Source organism: Cydia pomonella, chromosome 23 (genome assembly GCF_033807575.1).
Source record: "Cydia pomonella isolate Wapato2018A chromosome 23, ilCydPomo1, whole genome shotgun sequence".
In the NCBI taxonomy this organism is placed as follows: Eukaryota; Metazoa; Arthropoda; class Insecta; order Lepidoptera; family Tortricidae; genus Cydia; species Cydia pomonella.
This window is the reverse complement of record NC_084725.1, coordinates 8,729,013-8,752,335: the sequence shown is the minus strand read 5'-3', so window position 1 is coordinate 8,752,335 and position 23,323 is coordinate 8,729,013. Positions and strand designations below refer to the sequence as shown.

The window sequence follows — 23,323 nt, the reverse complement described above, 5'->3', positions numbered from 1 at the left end:
TAAGCCGGTATAGGGCTCTAAGTGTGTTAGTGACCCGGCGACATACGTCCGACACCTGCGGTTCCCACGTCAGGCCGCTGTCAAGAATCAACCCCAGGTTCCTCACCTGCGATTCCAGTGGTACAGGAGTATCCTCGTACACAACAGGAGGTAAGTGAGCAAGGTCAGCCATGGAGAGTAAGCGGGGACTTCCTAGAACAATAGCCTGGCATTTGGACGGATTCACGGAAATGCCGAAACAACGGGACTAAGCAGAAATGCGATTCAAGTCCTCGTTGATGCATTTACCTATGAACATGTAAAATCACGTCTTACTGTTAATTAGATAAACACAAGATAAAAGACAAAAGATAATTATGACAATTACAAACAAATATGAACATGTACAGACAATAAAAGCAGAGAAACTGGACATTAAGTGCGCTCCATCCGACCCAACTCAGCATAATGAAAGCAGCTATGAAACCAGCGCTGGGGGCCGATTTTTGAATTTCGAGCTCTCGATTTCGTAAGGCATTTAAATGTTTGAGTGACGAATACGACCGCTCGAAATTCAAAAATTGGCCCCCTGGTCTTCCGTAGGACCGATTCGGTGATGCCACGACAGACAACACATAAAGGGACATTAAAACAATACAAAAATAAATATCCAAGAAAAAAAAAGAAAAAAAATATTTATTAATAATTAATTAAACTTTTAAAAGTACCTAATTGTAAACTACGGTCACTGTAGATACTGTAAAACATCTAACTAGCGTCACTTCTGACTATACAGTACAGTATGTCAGGTGCTACCGATTCAGTTCTTTAGAATGTAGGGTACCTACATTTAATCCGGAAACAAATAAAGTGAATTTAAAATATAAATAGCTGGCTTAAAAACGAGAAAGAAAATAATTGATTACTGACGTTAAAAATAGCTCTGTGTGTTTGGTCGTTTATATGGCACCACGCCCTATAGCCTAACGTTGCTTGTAAATGTATTTTAACTAAGATATGAAGTCTTGGTATATTCGTCTCAGCTGTGCATTTGACATACGTTTAATATAAGTATGTGGCGCATTATTGAAGACTGCATGCGCACATCACTACTCGCAAAACCGTCCAGGTGACAGCGGGGCGAAGAAGACGGCTTTTAATAATTAATAAATTCAATCAGTTGGTTTATAGTTGGTTGTTAACCAAGGGATGAAAGGTGGGTGCCTCTCTGACGAGATATTATGTCTCTCGAACGAAGTAGTTCGAGTCAAAGTACATATTTTACGAGTATATGTATATGTAACAAAACATGACTAAATATAAATATTTATAGAGTCAGACCAACCTAAATTGGCAGTGATTTTGATAGACAGACGGTGCAAGTGTTAAGTAAACGTCATAATTTCATAGAAGTTTGACGTTTAAAATAATACTCGCACCTTCTGGGCTATCATAATCGCTGCCAACTTAGCTTTTGCTGGCTCAAGTATTTCTTGAGGGTACTTTCAATTAACAATGTAGGTAAAAGGAAAATAATTTATGGAATCGGGAGTTAAATATTTATTTCTTTAACTTTATTGCACAAAATACAAAAAATAATGCTCATTCTCTACTAGTCAAACATCGGGCTAAACAAAGACTTAAAAACGAAAAAAAAATGTCTAAATCCTATACAAAAAAAAAACTTATCGTAAAATAAATGAAGCAAATGTACCGGGAGAGTAAAAGCGCCTCGGGGTCGCAACGTATTTCTTTCAACCCACTTCATATATATGTAAGCAATAAGCCACATTCAGAGCACAAGCAATAAAAAACTATTTTTACCTACTTTATTTGTTTTTACGATTACTAAGGAACGTCTTAAGGTATAGTAGAGTCAGACCAAGACGAGTCTGCAACTATTTTCAAAATTCAAAATTCAAAAATTTATTCTGCAAGTAGGCCTCAAGGGCTCTTTTACAAGTAAATACAACAAAATGTATTTACTTGTAAAAGAGCTATAAATATAGTAACATCATATAGTGACATGAAAAATACATAACAACATTTACAAATACAACAGCCAATACCTGGGTAAACATTACATTATAATAATCTTAAAATAAATAATTACTATAACTTACTAAAATTATTACTAAACTTAATACATTTTGATAGTACACGCAGTGCAAATGTTATTTTAAACGTGAAACTTCTATGAATTTATCACGTATAAATAACGCAATGCGTGTGCTATCAGAATCGTTGCAGACTTAACTTAGTCTAACTCTAATTAGGTAGGTATTTCAGTAAGTATGTACCTATTATTAAATATAACCATGATAATATTACCCGACCACCGACTCATACTTTATCATGAAGAGCTCCTCACGTAATCAACGTCAAATAAATTCAAACGAACTCAGGGAAATACAAAAATAACTGGCCGCCATTAAATCTTCACCGTGAACCTCTGACGCGTCGCTAACGTCTTTCATGTCAAACCTCAAAAGTCAAACAAACACGAAGCTTAATATCAACAAGCTAATAATGAATAAAAATAGTAAAATAAACCTCGTGAAGTAACTCAAACTATGAAGTAAACAAAAATCAGATGACCACGCCCGGACGTTGGTTGATGGTTATGTTAGGAACCACGTTCGTAGTGGCGTTCCTCGGCGTAGCCAATCCAGTCCAGGCGCTCAGACACTGGGTCCAGCGAGCCACTCACGTTACTCAGAAGATCGACCTCAGCACCCAAGTTTGCTACAGCGAAATCATCCCTGGCCTTTACCTGAGTAATATCAAAGCTGCTACTGATCGAAATGTCCTCCGACATCTTAATATCACCCATGTACTCACCATCGAAGCGCATCGCATCCCGAAGTCAACTTTTGCTGATTGTAACATTACTAACCTCTTTATCAAGGCATATGATACCAGCCAGACGAATCTCATGCCCTATTTCCCCATGTCCAACGCCTTCATCGAGGAAGGTCTCGCAAGTGGAGGGAACGTCCTCGTCCATTGCCGTTTCGGCGTGTCACGATCGGCCACCTTGGTTATTGCCTACCTGATGCAAAAGTACAACATGAATTTCGACCAGGCCTTCGAATATGTGAAGTCTAAGCGGTTTTTCATCAATCCTAACCCTGGATTTGTGAGCCAACTCCAAGAATACCACCGGCTTCATTACGGCGTGAATCAGTATCAGAGATTCGAGGCATACTGTGCCGTGAAGGCGCGAAAGCACAAATATAAGATAGTCTCAGCAGCTGTGATCCTTGTGTCCATACTCGTGCCTATAATTGTTTTGGTGGGTTGACTACAGTTCCCGAATTTGCTAAATCGTTTAATAGTGTCCATGTCTACGTAATAACGTTTCTCTTTCCAGATCTTTCTGTGGTAATGAAGCTTATAAATTGTGAGGCTTTGCATGCACTAATCACCTTTGTCGTCGGCGAAATTGTCCTGTATTCCTCCTAAAGAAGTCCCATCAGCGACAAAAGTGGTTCGTGCGTGAGCTAAATATACCAAAGCGACAATTCTCGTGAATATAAATATGTCAAATCGGTTGAACACTCCGTTTTTCATTTCCTACATTATGAAGTCGAATAGCCAGACACATGAAACATATCATTAGCTACCTACTGAGCTATATTTTCAGATAAAGTAAAATAATTATGTACGAAACTGACACCATATTATAATATTATTTTATCTGATATAGGTAACTAATATTCTCAAGTTACAACCGTACCGACCTGTCACTAGGAGGTATATAAACTGAAATAGATTTCATTACCAAGACCTCCATAGAAATACGACGAAATGTGCCGAGAAAAGATAGGCACTGCCTTTTGTCTCGTCTATGGCGGGGGCACGGCCTTGCCCCTAAATACATCAACTTTATTATTTCAGTATATCTATTACAGTATAATTTATACACAGGGTGTGCAAATAAGAGGTATATACTTTGTTTTTAAATTTAAAGTAAAAATTATTAAATATTTTTTTCATACATAAGTATAAATAAATAAAAGAGTAAATACGGAAGAATAGGTACGGAAGATAATTTCTGCCAAATGTCTATCTCTAGCAGCAAATTTTGCAGCAGCCTCACTTATTTCTGTGGGGCTATCTAAAATTACGTGTCTATGCTAACAAGCTTATGAAATGTAAACACTTGAAACCGACCATCCGACACAAGTTTACTAAGATAACGCCGAAAATGTGAGAAAATATGCTTGAAAATTAGGGCTCACATTTGCCTCCTGTTAGAGGTGGACATATGTCAGACATTATGTTCCGCATGTATTTGCCTACCTACTATGAATAATATTTTTTTTAAACAATACTTAATAATTTTCGAATTGAATAAAGTAAAAAAAATGTATACTTCTTATTTACCCAACCTGTATATATTAGTGCTAATATTTAAAATACATATAAAAAATATGTAATGATATATGTAGTTTGATTAGTTCCCTAGTTTTTAAAAGATCCTCAATCATCAAAGTTAATTCACTAACTATCACAAAGTCCTCTTCGCATAAATCTCAACACGAAAAATCGATTACACAAAACGGCAGATATCGGTTACGTAATGTTAGCCTTTACGTCATTCTGCCAGTAACCAATACTTGGCTCAAATCCCGCGCAAGGGATTCATTTCGATCGCTCACACAGCACTTGTCTTCTCGAACCAATTTAAACTTAAACTCCTTATCTCAAGTAATAACATATAATAGCAGTTCACAGTTATACCAGTTAGCTTTCTTTGAGTAATAGAAACAGACAGGAAGTGCATAATTAATCGGCTATAGACTAAGAACAACTGAAATCGAGCGCGAATTCATAATACAAGCTATTATTATATCGCTATTAAAATAGAAATACCCAGATTCGTCATCAGATAGACTGCTGATGTCTGAGATGTGCAAGACTGATTCTTGAAACTGATTGACGATCGAATCACAGATCACGATTTAAAATTATGCTTGCTTTCTCTTCGATATAAGGATAAAAGTTTAAAAAAAACCCGTATTATAAAATATAGGTACTCTTTACCTGAGTAAAAGATACTCAGAAAAACAATTGATTAAAGATGGAGGCAGACAACAGGCGGTCTTATGTACACACGGATTGATAGTGTAACATGTGTTTTTGTGTAGGTACAGTCGCCATCAGATACACTGTAGCGGCCAAAGTGCTCAAAAATATCTGAACATGAACATGCACTTTAACCTTTTGAACGCCAAGAACACCTATAATATAATAATAATAATTCAGCCTAAAGATAAAGATAATTTATTATTCAAGTAGGCATATTACAATGCGCTTATGAACGTCAAATAAAGTTACTCCTATATACGTCCCACTGCTGGGCACAGGCCTCCTCTCGTGTGCGAGAGGGCTCGAGCTATAGTCCCCGCGCTAGCTACATGCGGATTGGGGACTCCACATACACCTTTGAATTTCTTCGCATATGTATGCAGGTTTCCTCGCGATGTTTTCCTTCACCGAAAAGCTAGTGGTAAATATCAAATGAGATTTCGTACATAAGTTCCTGAAATCTCATTGGTACGAGCCAGGATTTGAACCCTCGACCTCCGGATTGAAAATCGGAGACGTCATATCCACTCGGCCACCACCGCTCACCTAACACAAGAACACCTAAAGGCGTCGTAACTAGTCATGCCTACAGCGCCAGGGACAACTATATGTGTTATGGCGGATTCTGTCGAGTAACCTTCTCACTTTCGAGTAAGGTATACATAGCTCCCATGCGCCCGGGAGCTTGGCGTTTGAGTGATGTTTGTGTTTATGACATAAAGCGTTTAAACAGTTCTTCTAGATATTTGTGACCGCTCCAATATATCCGATAGCGTCTGTACGAGTAAACAAGGATAAGAACCTATCTTTTCGTGCAAAAAATTAGCAAGTACAGTCAGCATCAAAAGTAGCGGATCAAATATTGTTTCATAAGTATCTAATACCATTCTGTAACAGCTTAACAAAAAGTGATGTCTTTAATATAGAACAATTAAGACTGTAAAATATATACTTTTGAGCGCGAATTTTAGAAATTTATCTATATTTGGAAAAGTTATCCGGTTTATCACTTATCAGATACTTTTGGCGCGTTGTTTCATCCGCTACTTTTGATGCTGACTGTACTAGCTCGAGGCATTGATAAATCTCTTGTCTGTGTATGATAACAGATTTTCTTTAGATGAGGTAAAGGTGACTGATGGAAGGTATGAGTTAAACAGAACAAAGAACGAATGAATAAGTATTCCCTATAGTCTCAAAGTATCTCATTTCATTGTATGTTTCATTACAATACAACACGTAGTTTTAACGCATTCACTGCCACCGACGCATATATGCGTTCACCGTCATACAAGTTTGTTCCTAGGCCACGCCCCCTGGCAGTGAATGCGTTAATGCGAAGGAAACTCCGTTTGTTTGTATGGAAAAGTGAACTTCGGCTGAATTCGGAACTTACTGCGAATTCCTAAGCCATGATCAATAAACTAGAAATCAGCATTTTGAGTAGTACGTTCCTTAGCGACGTAGACTATTTTCCTCATAGATCTTCAGAAAACTGCTAATCAATTTATTTTTCTGTGGCGCCCACGGGATCGTCCACACAAAACCAGCTAACCTAGTCAAGGAGTCACGTCTATTATCGTAGTAATTAGTATTTAATCCCACTCATGTAACGTGTCTATTTCAGAAATTTGGATGTTTTTCATATTCTGCGTTCGCTCACTTTGTTTGTTGTTCGCTATTAATTGGCGAGTATTATCGTTAAGCTAAATATAAAACTCGACGAACTTCATTACCGGTCAAGCGAAAATAGACTTTATGTCTTCGTACATTGGAATTTAAACAGGTAAATTGGTAGTACAGGTGCTCCGATTGAGTTACTCCCAAAACTATAATATTTCAAGAAACCACGCCGAAGGGCGTGTGTTTATATAAGAGTAATGTTTCCTGTTTTTCTAGAGGTACGGCATTCCAATGAGTAAAACAGTATAGGGAAATCAGAAATAATTACCAATTCGTCGGGGATAGTGCAATACCGCGCAACTAACAAAGTCGTAAGAGTTCGAAATTCAAACAATGTACAAGGTAATTGGACCTTACTGCATTTGTTAGTTACGCGGTATTGCACTATCCCCGACGAATTCTAAAATTACTTTTTCACTTTGTAGGTTTATATTCGTCTGTTAAATAATAATTAATAAAGGACGATTTTTATCCAACACCTATAAAATTCCTTTGTTCTTCAACTACATATAGTTCGTGTCATCCACGATGACGCGCAGATTTGTCAAAACTAACCTTTAATTACATAACAATACGAGTTAAGGCCCGCGTCGTCCTGAATGACACCAATCATGTAACACAAAATCTCTCCGATGGTGAAATTCAAACAATGTACAAGGTAATTGGACCTTACTGCATTTGTTAGTTACGCGGTATTGCACTATCCCCGACGAATTCTAAAATTACTTTTTCACTTTGTAGGTTTATCTATAAAATACCTTTGTTCTTCAACTACATACAGTTGGTGTCATCCACGATGATGCGCAGATTTGTCAAATCTAACCTTTAATAACATGGCAATACGAGTTAAGGCCCGCGTCGTCCTGAATGACACGAATCATGTAACACAAAATCTCCCCGATGGTGAAATAATTATTTTTCAATAAAAAAACAGCACTGTTTTATGTTCGATTATAAATATGCACCTGATTTTATATGTCTAAATAATGCGTAATGTTGCATAATTACTTTGTGCAAACATTATTTAATAGTTAACTGCGAAAAGTAGGAAATTCGCAACGAGGGTGATAAATTAAAACATGACTAAAGGGAGTGTTTTAAATCGTCACGAGTTGCGAATCACCTATTCGCACGTGTATTATACAGCGTTTTACAGTACATATAGTATTTTAGATTTTTGACATAGGCACGGAAAATGCTTATTCGCGCATTCGCATCGGAATGAAATCATATTTGGGTCGGGTTTATTTTTAAATTGATGTACCTATTTAACTTGAAAAGTGATAAACAATGTTCGAAAATGATGTAATACCTAATGATGAAATCAGTAAGCAGAGGTACTTAGTAGGAACGTATATTGCTACTTTCACGACCGGGACAACTAAGGAGCGAGCCATGGGTTGGAGTTTCCGTAGGCGCGCGGAATGCTGACAATACACAAGTTATCCCTACAGTAAACATACATAAAAACCACATCAGCACATACAACCTTCTTGGGTGGAAATAGGTTAGTTTCTTTTGGTAATACTCCTCCCTCTAAAAGGAGAGAAAGGTACCACTGGACTACATTGTACTAATAATAGTGATTGGTCAACCGTTCATCAACCGTTACTAATATAAATATTTATATATTATAATTATATATCGTTGTCTAAGTACCCTCAACACAAGCCTTATTGAGCTTACTGTGGGACTTAGTCAATTTGTGTAATAATGTCCTATAATATTTATTTATTTATTTATTATTTAATAGTGATTAGTCAACCGTTCATCAACCGTTACTAATACATACAATAGCAAATTATTTTTGTGATACTACGTATAAACATTTTTTGTTTCGACCACCATGCACGCATAAGCATGTTTTGTTACACCAATTCACAATAAGATTAAGTTTATAAGTATAAATGCAAACATAGTCAATATAGGAAACATTAGTCATTAAAGCATCTTTAATCTACTTATTCGCGGGAAATTACCATATTCACGTTTTTTGAAATGCACGAACAATAATTTAGCCATTTACCTAATTAGTCTCTATATACATAATGATTTAATAAAAAGGGCATCAGTTACCCTAATTTTCGGGAAATTACCCTATTGAACTCCTGTTTTACATAAAATATCGTGATTTTACGCACGATAACGTAATAAACTATTAACTTACCTATGAACACTAATTCCGTCTCTTTTTCCTTCCGATCAGAATAATTTTTACAACATTTAACCACGCATGCCTGCATTTTTTTTTTCTTCCAACAATTCACTCCAATGACGTCTCGATCCGACTGACGGCAGATTGGTGAATGATAGCTGTCAATGTGTGTGTGTCGCGCGTAAGTACGGTCAGGTCTGAAAATATTGATACGAAAAAAGTGACAAAAATATGTATACCTAAACGACTTTATTGCCCATGTGTTAAGGTAGTGTGTACATATTTTTGGCACTTTTTCGTATCGTTATTGGTGGATGATGGAATTCTAGTTGTGTATTACCAGAACTACGTCCGTAGTATTATTAGTCCAAGGATGACGCTAGGTTTTCACCTTGGACTAATAACACTATGGTTTTCACCGACTTTACATTGAACTGCATACACATACTGACATAATTGACGCCATACTTAACGCAGAATGACACGGATCGGACGGAATGTACGTTTCAACTTGCCAAGTTCCTGATCCTCCTTGATAAATTCAGATTCAGATTGACCAATCATCCTTGCGTATGTGTATGGTGGTCAAAAGTTGCATTTTCAACACTCGATCGTGCCATATAGAGAAGGATCGTTCTCGATAGGAAGAAAATAATAGTGGGCAGTTTAAGGAACTTTATTCTCTGATTTCATCCATGAAATACGCTGAACTTGTTTACCGCGCTATAGGCATTTTATCGACGCCGCTGGCAACGCTGTCCGAAATAATACGTCTATTTCGATGATCCTCGTGACCCAGCGACGGTATGCCGCTATTTTTACCCGCCATCTTAGTTTTGGAACAATTATTACATGTACGATGTCGTCGAATTTATCAAAACGATGAAATGCGGCTGGATAGATTAATGTGAAAGGTACAGTATATTTTTCATTTTGCCACCTACTAATTTGTAAAGTAGCAATGTTTACATCATGATCGTCTTCCGTCCGCCTGATGGTAACTAAACGAACAGTATAATCTATGTGTCGACGGCCGATTGTAAGATCAGGCAGATCGTGAAATTCCTAGGCCTATCGTGAAACGTAAAAGTCTTTTTCTCGTTCCCTGAGCCAATTTCTGGACGGTTTGCCCTTCGGGCATCTGAAGCAACCTAACGAACCTATCCTACCTAATATCTATTGGTTTAATGTGACTACCATCAAAATATTACACAGGAATATTATGATCTGCCTGATCTTACGATCGGCCGTCATCCGCCGATATATGACAAGTTGTCGAAATACACAATCTCAAGTAGCATTGTCACACTACTTTTTACCCGACTACAGTAAAGCAAAAGGAGTGGAGGAGGGTGTTATGATTTTGACCGATTATATTCATCTGTTCCCTTATAACTTCTAAACTACCTAATCATTATAATTTGAAACCCGATATGACGTCACAAGAAATTGAGCATGGCACCCTGTATGTAGAACTCTAGAGGTTATAAAGTCATGAATTAAAAGTGAGTTACTATGCCGTGTTGTATCTCATTCGAAAGGGCTGAACTAGCACATTTGTAATTAATAAATGTATACATATTGCTAGTTTTTGCTCCCGACTTTTAGTATTTTGTAAATGCCTTTAGAAGAACCCCGGAGCTGCCGCGGGACGAAGAGGAACTTCCTCCCGCGGAAGTTGCGGTTGTGGAATGAGCTACCTACCGAGGTTTTCCCGAGGGTCTACAGTATGCGGTTCAAAAAAGGAGTGTACAGATTTTTAAAGGACGGCAACGTGAATGTTACACCTCTGGAGTTGCAGGCCTCCATAGGATACAGTGACTGCTTACCATTAGACGGGCCGTATTCTTGTTTGCCACCGTCGTGGTATTAAAGAAAAGGTGCATGTTGAAGCTTGCCTAGATAGTGTAGGTATCGAAATATCTAATAACATGGGAGCGAGAAACTAGGTTAAAAATAAAGACAGTAAGCTTCATGATAGGATGTTTTATTTAATAGTTTCATAAAAATATTGTTCACAGATGTTCGCGGTCGCGAGAACAGAAAAACAATAAGTTATTACGAAATACGGTTTATCTATTACAATCATTTGTGCGGTCATTTTGTCTGCATTAAATAATAAAAATTAACAAACTTACAATAATCTAAATCTAGTAATCTCATAATAAACTCTAAAATCTAGGAGATTCGATGTCTCGAAGCACAATATTGCTTTAATTATTTTACAAACTAACATTAAAAAAGTACATTTACTTAAACTTAAGTAGTATTACACTAAAATTTCAACAAACGGTAAAAATTCTAGAAAAAGTTTTGTACAGATTTTGTTCCATTTATTTGATTCTATTATTGTCTAATAATCTCAAAGGCCACTTGCATGTAAAGACAATTTAGTTGCACCTAATTTATTGACTGCAAGAGTCTTTATAAACCATTATAGAAATATTTTAATATTGCTACATAATTAGTTAAAAACACGTAGAAATTTAAGGCACACTGTTGATAGAATTTCCCTTGTAGCAAGTCTTTAAGCCTATGTACAATCTATGTACATCCTAAAGTAACTTAAATCTACTATAAAAATATCGCATCAATTCTCATACAATATTGTACTTACTTAAGATGGAAGACATACTACTTTAACAAAGTTTACATTATGTACAATATTTTATGTGGTTGTCTTTTGTCAAATAACTTTACGCTAATGTATTTGAAACATTTGAGCCTAAATTTAGAAATTTATAATTAATCAGTCTACATTGCATAAGTTCGTTTAACAACCATAGTTTTAGGTGCACCATCAGATCTAAATTCGACTTTAACGTGAACACATATAGCACTAAAATCAATAAAAATTACAACTATTGAATCATCTGGAGGTACTGGTTTTCTTCATAAAACGAAGACAAGGATGTTTGGAGATCGTTCACAACCATGTTGTCGCCGCCTTGCAGAGGATGGGTGCTGCTGGAGACCATTTCGGAGCTCTTCCAGTTCTCGCAGTTCTCAACATACTCTAGCGTCCTCTGATAGGTTTCTTGCCGCATCGTGCTAGCGTTCTGGTTCTTTTTCCTCGCATTCGTAGCTTCAATCTGCGACTGCGATATGTCCCAGACTTGAACATCGCTGACTTGATTATTCTGACTTCTTAAACTATTCATGCTGCAATCAGTCTGTTGTTCTCCAGTCTTGACCATCTGATTGCAATTGATCTGTGGTCTTACACCATTAGCCGGTGGCTTCTGACTTCCAGTAGACATGTTCACAGAGTTTTGAGCAGATTTTTGCATGTTGTGTTTATTGAACTGATTACCGGGATAGTCCCACTGGATGTAAGGTCTCTGGTGATTGTAATATTGGTTGTTATTCATCATGGCTTGATTGTATTGATGATTGTTTTTAGGCGGGGGCGGTCCCATTACATTGGCAGCATTGATCACAGCATTGTAAGGAGGAGGTTGAGGATATTGCATGTTCTGGTTGTATTGATTGTTTTGCATAGGCGGGCACTGGTTCTGTTGCTCGCAGTAGCTGTTTAAAGTCCCTCGCGCCATATTGCCGCTGTTGTCCACGCTCATCACTGAAGACCTTGACATTTGCATTTGATGCATTTGGTTCTGCTGGTTAGGGTAGTTCATCGGTGGTTGATAATTGGGCGGCATCATTTGGTTATTGTACATCATATTGGGCTGATTTTGGTTCATTTGTTGCATGCCAGGAATCTGATTCTGGTTAAATTGTTGCATTTGATATTGCTGCATGTTTTGCTGACGCATATTATTACCATTCTGCTGGTTTTGGATGGGATAGCCGGGTGCTTGATTGTAGTTTTGATTTGGATATTGATTTTGTACGTTGCTATAGTTTTTGCTTACGGCTTTAGGATTACAATTTTGACGATTTTGTGGGTAGTTTGGTGGCATACCTTGCATATGCGGCTGATTCATGTTCATGTTAATCATCATGTTTTGGTTGGTATTTTGGGGTGGATTTATCGGCATGTTGGGCATGTTTTGCATCATGGGACTCGTCACGTTTTGAGCCATAGGGCTTTGTAGACTGGGATGCAGCGGACTGGGCATGCCATGGCTCATGGGGCTCGGCATATTTTGGTTCAAAGGGCTCGCCATGTTGACGGCTGGACTGGCCATGTTTTGAGACATAGGACTGCCGATGTTATTGTGTCGCGGACTCATCATGATCTGGTTTGGCATTTGAGGGCTCATCAAACTCTGCATACTCTGTGGGCTCATAGCATTGTGCTGTGGGGACATGACGCTCATAACGCTCTGAGGGCTCATAACGTTGTAAACACTGGGTGGACTCATGACGTTATGGGGTATGCTGTGAGGGCTCATCACGCTCTGTGGACTCATAGCGCTATGAGGTAGGCTCTGTGGACTCAGCATACTATGAGGCAAAGTCTGTGGACTCATAACCGTCTGCGGAGTAATTACCATGGTTTTTGGACTCATGGTCGTGTTTTGTTTCTGAGGTAGAAGATTCGCTCTCATCCTATTAGGCTCTGGTTGATTTGCGGCCATAGTTTGCAAAGACTGCAAAGGATTTGTAGAAACATTACTCGTCGGTGGTTTTTTATAGTCCTCGCACTGTTCGGTGGGGACTTCGTGTATAACCTGTTCCTGTAACGGATTCTTGTCGTCAGGCGACTTAGTGGCTAGTAAAGAGCCGCTGTTGCCCGACATGCTAACGTCTAACGACCTTAAATCGACTGGAATATCACTTATATTGAGATCACTACCTATGGCACCTAGATTTTTGAGTAGAGAATCGTCACTGGTCGCTACGTCACTGATTTTGTCACTAGAATTGTTAGCGTTCTGGTCGCGAGTGGCATTGTCTTTGGTTGCACTGTCTTGGTCTTTGTCGGCCTCGGGGTCTGGAGGAGTGGTGGAGTCGTTCTTGGCTGGTGCTACCGAGTCGGTTCCCAATATTGATTGGTTAAGATATTGCATCATTTCGTCTGGTATCACCAGCTTGTTCTCCACCATTTCTCCTTCTGCGACCTACAAACAAAACAGATCATTTAAACATCAGAACAAAACAAACTGATACATTCAACCTCTATTTGAACCTATCTCTCTCTCTCTAAGGAAGAGGTCTATTACTATTTTAGTATAAGGATGAGGTACCTGACCCCCATTGAAGATACAGTATATTTATGGCGAAGGAACATATATAACAGTCAGACTTATAAGCTCATAGTGGGACTGGGCCGGTCATAAATGCTGCATATATCTTACCTACACTCCGATCAAACTAATCGCGGAGTGAATATCGCTAGATGCGCTAGCAGGCCAAAGCGGTGAAGACTAGCTGTAAATTGCCTACATCTAGGACGGAAAAATATCGAGGAGGGAGAATTGTACCCAACAGTGAGACACTATACAAGCTTGTAGTTGTATTTATTTACCTGTTCGAGGTTGACTTCCTGGTTGGGGTGGTGCACCTGCGCCGTGGTGACGACCACTGTGCTGGTGGAGTTGGAGCGCGACTCCTTGTACACCGGCTCATGCTCGTCTTCCGTCTTGAATGGGAAAGGAGCGTCACCCTGGAAAGAGAAATTATATGAATATAACTTCGCTTTTAAGATAATAATAGCTTGTGTAGGTCATTTTGGATATTACCTGACCCGCTTAGCCACTTCAGCAACTGACTGTACCTATTCAAAAACACTCACTTTAAAAAAAATACCACGTCATCAATCCCGCAGGGTAGGGCTGGTAGTTCTGCGTCGAATCACTCAGATTGGACTACTCCGAGAGTCTCCTGGCTTCCTCCTTGACCTGGACGTTGTGGTTTAGCTCCAGCCTCACCTCCGAACACGTCATCCCGTGGAGTAAGATGACCTATTACTCACCACGTCATCAGTCCCACAGGGGTATGGCTGGTAGTGCGTCTGGTCACTTAGGTTGGACTGCTCCGAGAGTCTCCTCGCTTCCTCCTTGACCTGGACGTTGGGGTCGAGCTCCAGCGCCAGCTCCTCAGCACGCACCTCCGAACACGTTACCCCGCGGAGCAAGACCGCCTGAAACAAATAACACTTTTAGAACCACAATCAGTTTTTGGAACTTAAATCACCATTTTTTTTTGTTTCGTTTTGTCTATTTTATGTTATGTGCAATAAAGTGACATACATACATACGTACATAGACCAAAATTTGAAATAATTATCATAATAATGGGTTATGATAGTACCAAGTCAATAATTGAATTTGGTTTCTGTTTTTTGTGTTATTAAAATTGCTAACCAGATACGGAATAGACACATATAGGCGTGATAATTATCACATTCAAATTTTCACCATAAACTATGTATGCTCAAAAATTTTTGAACTTTGAGTTGTGTCTATTTTCGAGTGGTGTATTCCCCTGAATCTTTCGTTGAAAGTAGTGAGGAGTTAAAGGTAACCTCGTAACGCACGTTATGACCACAATATTCCTTACTTTTACACCTAATCTTTATAACATGAGACCTGTAACTCGAGTATTAAGTTCTCACCTGATTGCCCTGGGACGTCCGGACGGCTTGGACGGCGGCGAGCGCAGAGGAAGGCGCTGGTGCGTATCCCACGCATGAAACTTGACTAGATCTGTAAAAACATTAAATATCCTAAAGGCGTTGATCACATTTCCAAATACTACCTATAGCATCCTATAACAAACCATGAGACTGATAAAACGAATAATTAATTTTTAGGTGAAACAGTATATATGGTGAACGGAATCGCCTAGTCGGTAAGTCCATTTTATACTCTGGCACAAAGTGGGTACACTTTGTCAGTAGAAATAGAAAAGGATGCGAAATTTAAAGATTGTATGGGAGATTGATTCTTCGCGCTTATATTTTTCAAATTTGCTGGCTTTCCAGAATAAAATAGAAGGTTCCTGATTAAAAATATAAAAATGAAATGTTACCTGCGGCTGCTGTCCGGGGACAGCTGCTCGTAGCCGGCGGGCGGCGCGGGGCGCGCGGGCGCCGGCGCCGCGCCCGCCACGGACGCCTGGCTGCTCTTGCGGGAGATATCCGACGACCTGCAAGTATTACAACTATTTTCATTCATGTTTTTTCATGTATCTACAGCTTTAATATATGGGCAATAAAATACATAATCATTAGTGATGTAGGTTTATACGGAAAAGGACACAAAGAAAATACGGAATCCTAAAAATGGAGTTACAGAGATCGTACAGCATAAACCAGTGATGTTCTATACCCTTAAATTTTTAGAAACTTTTCAAATGTTGTAAAAGTAAGACATCTTACAGCGTAAACCGGTAATGGGAGTCCCTTAAACTGTGGAAAATTCTTCAAATGTTGTAAAAACTACTTGGAAATTATTCTCTGAAATTCTAAGGGGGTGAAAGTGGAGTTGATGGATTTTAACGACTTCTGCGCGGACAAAGAGACGAGCGAAGGCTAGTTATGAAATAATATACTGACCTAATATTGAACGGAAGCTTTTTCACATTACTACATATTGGCATTACATTGATTTCAAAAGTCAAATTATTATGACCCATTCTGCCAATAAGTTGGGGTTGTAGTATGGTGGGTCATACTCGTAAGTCATAACATAAATCAGTTTGTTCCACTATACATACGAGAAATATATTATAGATACTATGAAAGTGACGGTTGTAGCTAAGAAACGTATGGTGATAGCAGTAAATACAAACCTTGCACTATAAAGGCTACTGCCAGACGATATGCCAGAGTCCCGCCTCGTATTCGGCATCCCCGTCTTAATCTCTGCCCCCACGTTCGTATTTCCGAGGTCCGTGCGACCCGGTGCGGCAGCTAGAATTGAAATCCGTTCATTAATAAAAAGCTCAGATGTCGATTAATTTCCTAGATCGACTTAACTCTTATCAAGGCAAAGATGATTGGTAATTCAAACGTGTTTTTGATTTTATTTCTAAACTGTCAGTCAGGAAAAGGGTTAAGGTTGTTGGAGCTGATTAAGTTTTCAAGAGTAGATTTCAACGTTTAACGTCACCAAAAATAGGTATACTGGTGAGGTAAAAATAGGTATGAAGGTGAGGTACAGCTGGATTAGGCCCAAAGGGGCCTTCTTTATATTTACATTTTATTCAGCATTATTAACCAGAATTCTTACTGCACAATAGAACTGATATTTGGAAGACTCAGATCATTTTGTCCCACCCTAACTCATAAAACATCGTCTAGGCTTCAATCGCTTAGAACATGGAGCCGTGATCCTAGCTTGCTCTAACAATTGAATGATATAGCACTGGCAAAGCAAAGAATGTAATTTAATTTTCTTACCTCCTCCTAAGTCGACGCCATGCCCAGGCGGCATGAGGCGGTTGACCGCCATCTTGTTCTGCAAGCGCGGCATGTGGTGGTGCCGCGGCTCGCCGATGGCCACCATGGCGCGCAGCATTAGAGGAAGCTGCCCCACTTCACCCACCACCTCTTGTTCCACCTGTCAAATAAATCACATCATGTACTTAATATATTATATTTTTAATATGAGTGGGAAATAACAGCAACAGTCTAAACTGATTGACTGTCTAAAATTATCGTTAAAGATCCTCAGTAATAAATGAAGAAATGGCGACGCATACAATTAAAATTACGAAAGAATAAGTAGAATCTAATCAAAAGATTTAAGTCTTCACTTTGAATATTTACCTCTCCGTCGAGCCTGAAGTAAGGCGCGCCATTTTCGTCACTGAAGCCACCCAAGCCAGAACCGCCGAAGTCCAGGTCTCCGCCACATTGAGCTGATAACTGTAAAAAACAGTAGATGTTCATTATAACATCTTGCTCGACAAAAATAGAAGCACGATTTACAACTATTCCCTGGTAATTGAGTAATCTGTCTTCTTATATTTTTAAAACCCTTTTTCTTCTACATTCTACTTCTACTTCCTTCTACTGTAACTACATTCTACTTCTACTTCCTCCTACTGTAACTACTTTGTCTCGCCATTTTGGTCAGGTCACTCAGTTGTAATGCGTGCAAGGTATGATTTGTCCTAATAGTGAGCTAATTGATGGGGACGAGTAGATTTAAAAATCAAGCGAAACCTTATGATGGAGGCCATTTATGGAATAGTTTGACACTTAAGCAGTTAAGTAATTTTTTGACTACTCCTGTGCCGGAGAATGCAGCTCGTGCGGTAGTTGCGACATGGTGGTCCCGCTCTTGGCGGAGGCTGACGACGTATGTCTGCAGTATCCGATGAGAACCCACCCGCGCGTCCTCACCGGATACTGCTGGAGCGCGGGAAAGAATCCGCCTTGACTTGGCGGACTCGTCCCCGCAACTGTGAACTGGGAATGGAAAGTCTTGACATACCTCATGGGCCGGAGTATGTAGCCCGAGCGGAAATAGCGACGCGGGCCTTCGCTCTTGACGGAAGCAGACAACGTGTGCTCACGGACTCCGATGGGAACTCACCCTCCTAGGAGAGCGGAAAAGAACCCGCTTTGTGCCATCGGACTCGTCACCGCGATTGTAAACTGGGAATGGAGAGTCTTGACATACCTGATGCGCTGGCGTATGCAGTCCATGCGGGAGTGGTGACGCGGGGCTCTCGCTTTTGACGGACGCCGAGGACGTATGTCCGCGGACTCCGATAGGGACTCCGCCCTCTTCGGAGCGAGGAGAAGAGCCTGCTCCTCCACCACCAGACTCGGCGGAGTCGTCGCCACGACTGCAACCTGGAAATTGAGAAAGTTTTCTTATATTGAATTGTGCTCTAACGAATTGGTGCTTCAAATTAAACAGATGATGCAGATGTCACTGTACTCTGGTTGTCAAAAGCTAACACTATTGTTTCTTTGGCATCTTATTCAATCAATGAATCTTTGCTATCGCTAACTGTATGCTTAGATTTTGAATGGTAAATTGTGTACATTCTATCGTATCATTCTATTAAAATTGCGAGATACTATTTAAACAGATATGGATAGTGTTAAAAAAAACTTCTAAAAAACTTCTTAAAATTCCTTTTATGAATTATTTATTCTACCTGGTTCAGTGCTTATCTCTTAATTAGCAAAATAAAGACAGCCATGATGTGGACATCTAACAGAAGAGAAACCAATAAACGAAGAATTTATGACATTTTCTACGCAACGTATAATTGTCGAATATTGTGTATTACCTTTGTGTTTCTTGCTAGCATAGAACTCTGCACCGTGAACAGTCTTTACATGTTTTCTGAGAGACGATGGGTCTGTATACCGCTTTGTGCAGCCAGGTGCCTTACATACATAGGGTTTCTGAAAATAAATATGTAAAATTTAGTATATAGATCTTTTTTAGACTAAGGGTCGGTTGCACCAAACCGCCTGTCACTGTTAAAACGTTTTAGTTACATTTTATTGTACGAGAAAATTTATAATTCACTGCTAATTCTCGTTGATCAGCCGGTCACTTGTGGTTTTGACAAGTAGCCCTAAATAACGTGCTCAAAAGAGTTGGAGCCGAACGTAACCGAACTTGTTTAGAACGAAAACATTGGAATCTACATGAACCTAATTAGGTATTTGTGTTTCTTCAAAAAGAAAACTTCGATAAGTCGTCAGAAGTCATCATTAACCCGAGTACGGACTCTGATGGTCAGTCCTGTTTACCAAATGGATTCACGAGTTTTCCAGACGTATCGGAAGCGCCTGAGAATGAGTTTCGTGACGCTGTAGACGAGAACATAGAAGTACCTGAACCTGAAGTACCTGAGCATGAGCACGTACCTGATGAGGTGGTCACTAATGGCGAAGTGATAATACCTGGCCTATCAAAAAGCTGAAGGGATCGTCGGACTACCGTAATTATATTAGTTCTTATGAACAAGGGGCTAACAAGTAAGTATGGTTGATTTCAGGTGTCGAAATTAGTTTTTCTTTACATCTTACCTCATTACTATGCGTCCGGTTCTGATGCTTCGCCCTATCGCTCGCGTTGGAGAACGCCTTGGCGCAGCCCGGGTATTCGCAGGTGTAGGGTTTTTCACCCGTGTGACTTCTGAGGTGGGTCTTCAGGTTCTCCAGACGGGAGTATGCTTTACAGCAGCCTTCGAACTGGAAAAGTATTTACAGAGTTTATTATTAATGAGCCATCTAACTTGGTATAATGTATGATATGGAAATAAAAACAATGTCACTTAATACATGTTTATTTTATCCTCAACTCACACTAAGCCCGTGTAATGACTATACAGGATAGATGTGGTGATTGATTAGTTGATTACATACAAAGCTAAATAGAGTACTAGTCCAAAAAGGTAATGAATTAGTAAATGACGTGAAAGAGCATGCGTAATGGCTTGAAGAAATTTTTTAGGCAATCTTGCAATTGCCTGTTGGACACTAGGTTATTTATTTATTTTAATGAAAAATAACACTAGGTATAGTGTGGCAAAAGTCGTTCATCAGTCCTTTCTTATGCTAGTATTATGACCCCAAAAAGAAAGATGAACATAATTTGTAGTGCCTCGTACAAAACTTTGTTCACGAATCACTTATTTTATTCTACTGATAAAATATGTTTGCCAGACTATAATCATAATATCCCGCTGTCAGTACATGCTGTTATTGTACGACCATCTCGTCCCCTATGTTAATGGATGTTCCACCGGCCAGATGACAATGATGGTGAATAAAACATTAGTGTCTTCCTGTCTACGCTAACTTTGCAAATATGAATAGATAAAAGTATGAGAGTGTCATTATAGACTTCTTATTTTCGATATTTTCATAGAAATTTGTCATTAATTATGACATGGCCACACTTTGTCATTGGAAATGCCATGCAGAGTTATCTTGGTCAGATCCTAAGGCTTACAGTGCATTTATGCGGCTTTTCCCCAGTATGCCTCCTCATATGCACAACCAGCATGTACTGCGCCTTAAACGGCTTTTCATCCCTCGAGCAGCCGACCCAGCGGCACACGAACGCCTTCTTGCTCGCGTGGATGTGGTCCGTGTTGATGTGCTTTACCAGGTCGTCTTGCGTTGGGAACTCTAGTTTACAGTCCACCTGGAAGGATAAATAGATTAATGAGTTCATTTTACATCAGGTCAGATCATCGTATAACCTGGTGAGCGATAAAGGACGTGACTTTGCCTTTTCCCCTTTCAGCGCGTCCTTAAGCCGTTCTATTTTTTGCATCTGCTCATCTCGCGAAATATGTCAGCAATTCAGATTGTGGTTATTCACTCACACTTAAAGAACCATTGGTGTAACAACATTTCTGTTTCCTACGTACAGTGAGATGCAAAATTGCATGGAGAAATTTTGAATTTATTAACAAAGTCGCCATGCACTTTTACGGCTGATGGCACGTGCATCTGCTGCTCAAAACATCTATGGAACCGTGGTTGAAGTTCACGAGGCTTCACGATAATCTCTCTAAAGTATCTTACAAAGTGTCCAAGAACTACTTGTTATCAAGAGTTACTTATACTTACCCAATGACAGTTAGTCTCGATGAAATCTCCGGGTTCATCTTTGGAGTCGAGCCCGTCATGGACCGTGCTCTCCGCGGCGGCTGATAATGGCTTGTTGCTGTGATGGTTATCTCGATGCATTAGGCTCTGTGGGGATTTCCGTTGTGTCATGCCTGATGAAGCACTGTGAAAACAGGATATGGGATTAATTACATTGCTTTATGTAGTGAAATTACGTTGAAACAATTATCGAAAACGTCTATTGGTACCAGTAGAATAATGGTACCATAGTTCTAATAGCAGGGTGTGAAAAGGCGGAATCATGATTATGAGATGAATACTGTTCTTCAGTGACTTACCTATCGGCCTCCATGATGCTAGTAACTTCAGGCTGCTGCGGCGGTTGTTGCAGATGATGAGGAGGAGATCCGTCCATGCCCAAGCCCTGTCGGATGTCTACGGGTGTCCCCATCAGTAGCTGCGTGGGCGATGATATGTGGGATCTGTCCAGAATTACGAGTACAGAGATTTAAAGTCAGTTATAAACTTTAACTACTAAGCTTCGACAAAACAAGTAGCTTGATTTAGACGAAAACTGAGTTATACGAGTTAGAGTAAGGACAATCCCTTTCTCATTGCATATGCAGCTTAAGTACCCAAGCTCCGCTTTTTAACATTTCCTCCTCCACTCCGGTCCTCGTGATCGTATTTTGTAATACTACAGCCACGTATATTATTTAAACTTCCAGCTAACACTTCATGAGGAAGCTCCCCTCTCAAAAACTTGTCTATCTTAGCCACTAGGTGGGCATTCCCAAAAGGGATAGACAGCACTCCACCTACCAGAATGTAGCACTGCAGATATCAGCTTAGGTAACTGCATACTACCTATCCTGTGTGCCCTAGGGCCTGGCCAAGGTGATAATCGTACATCCATAAACGCCAAACGAAAATAAAAAACGTTTCGGGACGATAGATTCAATGAAAAGTCACGTGAATAGTTCCATACATTATTTTAAGTTTCGATTGGAGTTTTCTATTATAGATCGTGTCATTCACGATGACACGTGCCTCGACTCGTAATGTCCTGGTATTAAAGGTTAGATTTGACAAATCTGCGCGTCATCGTGGACGACACGAACTATAAAGATTCATTTTCGCTACGACCCTATCTTACCTGTGTATCCCGGCCACTAGGTGCGCATGAGCAGCATGGTGTGCGGCCGCGGCTTGATGGTGCGCAGGATCGAGCAGGAGAGCAATATATGTCTTATCTGTGTATCCCGGCCACAAGGTGCGCATGGGCTGCGTGGCAAGCGACCGCAGCTTGAGCCTGCTGTTGCGCGAAATCGAGCAAGCCAGCGATATATATCTTACCTGTGTATCCCGGCCACTAGATGCGCATGGGCTGCGTGGTGCGCGGCCGCAGCCGCAGCCTGCTGGTGCGCAGGGTCGAGTAGTACTCCACCCGCCAGAACGCCGCCACCGCCTCGCGCCAGCAGCTGCTGCGCCAGTGACGCGTGAGACAGCGATAGGGCGGGGGATATCGCGCCTGGAATTAATGAAATTATTATGTATGTTAATATTTAAAAGAATGTGGTTGTTTTGAAGGCGGGATGGAAAGTTAAGTAGTTCACAGTTTGCTTGCCACTACAAGGCTTATACCAACAGCACAGCTTGCAGTCTTGAATGTTGTGTATAATGTATACTAAGATACTAGATTTAAATCGACCGGGACCGGATAAACCGTGACTACCTTTTATATTGTTTTTGAGCTCCCGATATTTCGACGCAGTTACATGCATCTTGTTGATATCCCGGTCGATTTAAGTCTAGTGAAACTAACCGTGAATCATTCAAAACAGTTACCAAGATACTGCCTAATGATATAAGCGGACAAGTATTTTTATAAAGAATATTATAAATATGAAGGCAGCGAAAGAGATGATGCGTAAATAAATATCAGC

The 23,323-nt window shown here is 39.8% G+C and overlaps 2 protein-coding genes across 3 annotated transcripts in view; one reads left to right on the top strand and one right to left on the bottom strand.

Annotated features, from left to right (window-relative positions):
- The first annotated feature begins 2,476 nt into the window (after positions 1–2,476).
- Positions 2,477–3,539, top strand: LOC133530722 (uncharacterized). Its single transcript, XM_061868752.1, has 2 exons — positions 2,477–3,274; positions 3,353–3,539. The coding sequence occupies exons 1-2, from the start codon at positions 2,573–2,575 to the stop codon at positions 3,365–3,367; spliced, it is 717 nt and encodes a 238-aa protein (XP_061724736.1). The 5' UTR covers positions 2,477–2,572; the 3' UTR covers positions 3,368–3,539.
- Positions 3,540–10,882: 7,343 nt separating this feature from the next.
- LOC133530501 (zinc finger protein GLI4) overlaps positions 10,883–23,323 on the bottom strand; it is a 137,203-nt gene continuing 124,762 nt past the window's right edge. For both annotated transcript variants that reach the window (XM_061868421.1, XM_061868420.1), the window contains 15 exons: positions 22,734–22,908; positions 21,716–21,859; positions 21,378–21,540; positions 20,752–20,946; positions 19,824–19,988; positions 19,073–19,190; positions 18,451–18,626; positions 17,592–17,690; positions 17,223–17,382; positions 16,613–16,733; positions 15,851–15,967; positions 15,435–15,525; positions 14,793–14,960; positions 14,346–14,483; positions 10,883–13,938 (listed from right to left, as the gene is read on the bottom strand). In XM_061868421.1, the coding sequence (XP_061724405.1) occupies positions 11,773–13,938; positions 14,346–14,483; positions 14,793–14,960; positions 15,435–15,525; positions 15,851–15,967; positions 16,613–16,733; positions 17,223–17,382; positions 17,592–17,690; positions 18,451–18,626; positions 19,073–19,190; positions 19,824–19,988; positions 20,752–20,946; positions 21,378–21,540; positions 21,716–21,859; positions 22,734–22,908 (4,196 nt within the window). In that variant the 3' untranslated portion in view covers positions 10,883–11,772. The remainder of the gene's footprint in view (positions 13,939–14,345; positions 14,484–14,792; positions 14,961–15,434; positions 15,526–15,850; positions 15,968–16,612; positions 16,734–17,222; positions 17,383–17,591; positions 17,691–18,450; positions 18,627–19,072; positions 19,191–19,823; positions 19,989–20,751; positions 20,947–21,377; positions 21,541–21,715; positions 21,860–22,733; positions 22,909–23,323) is intronic.

Coding starts and splice junctions, on each gene's coding strand:
- LOC133530722 (XM_061868752.1), top strand. CDS start 2,573: ATGACCACGCCCGGACGTTGGTTGATGGTTATGTTAGGAACCACGTTC.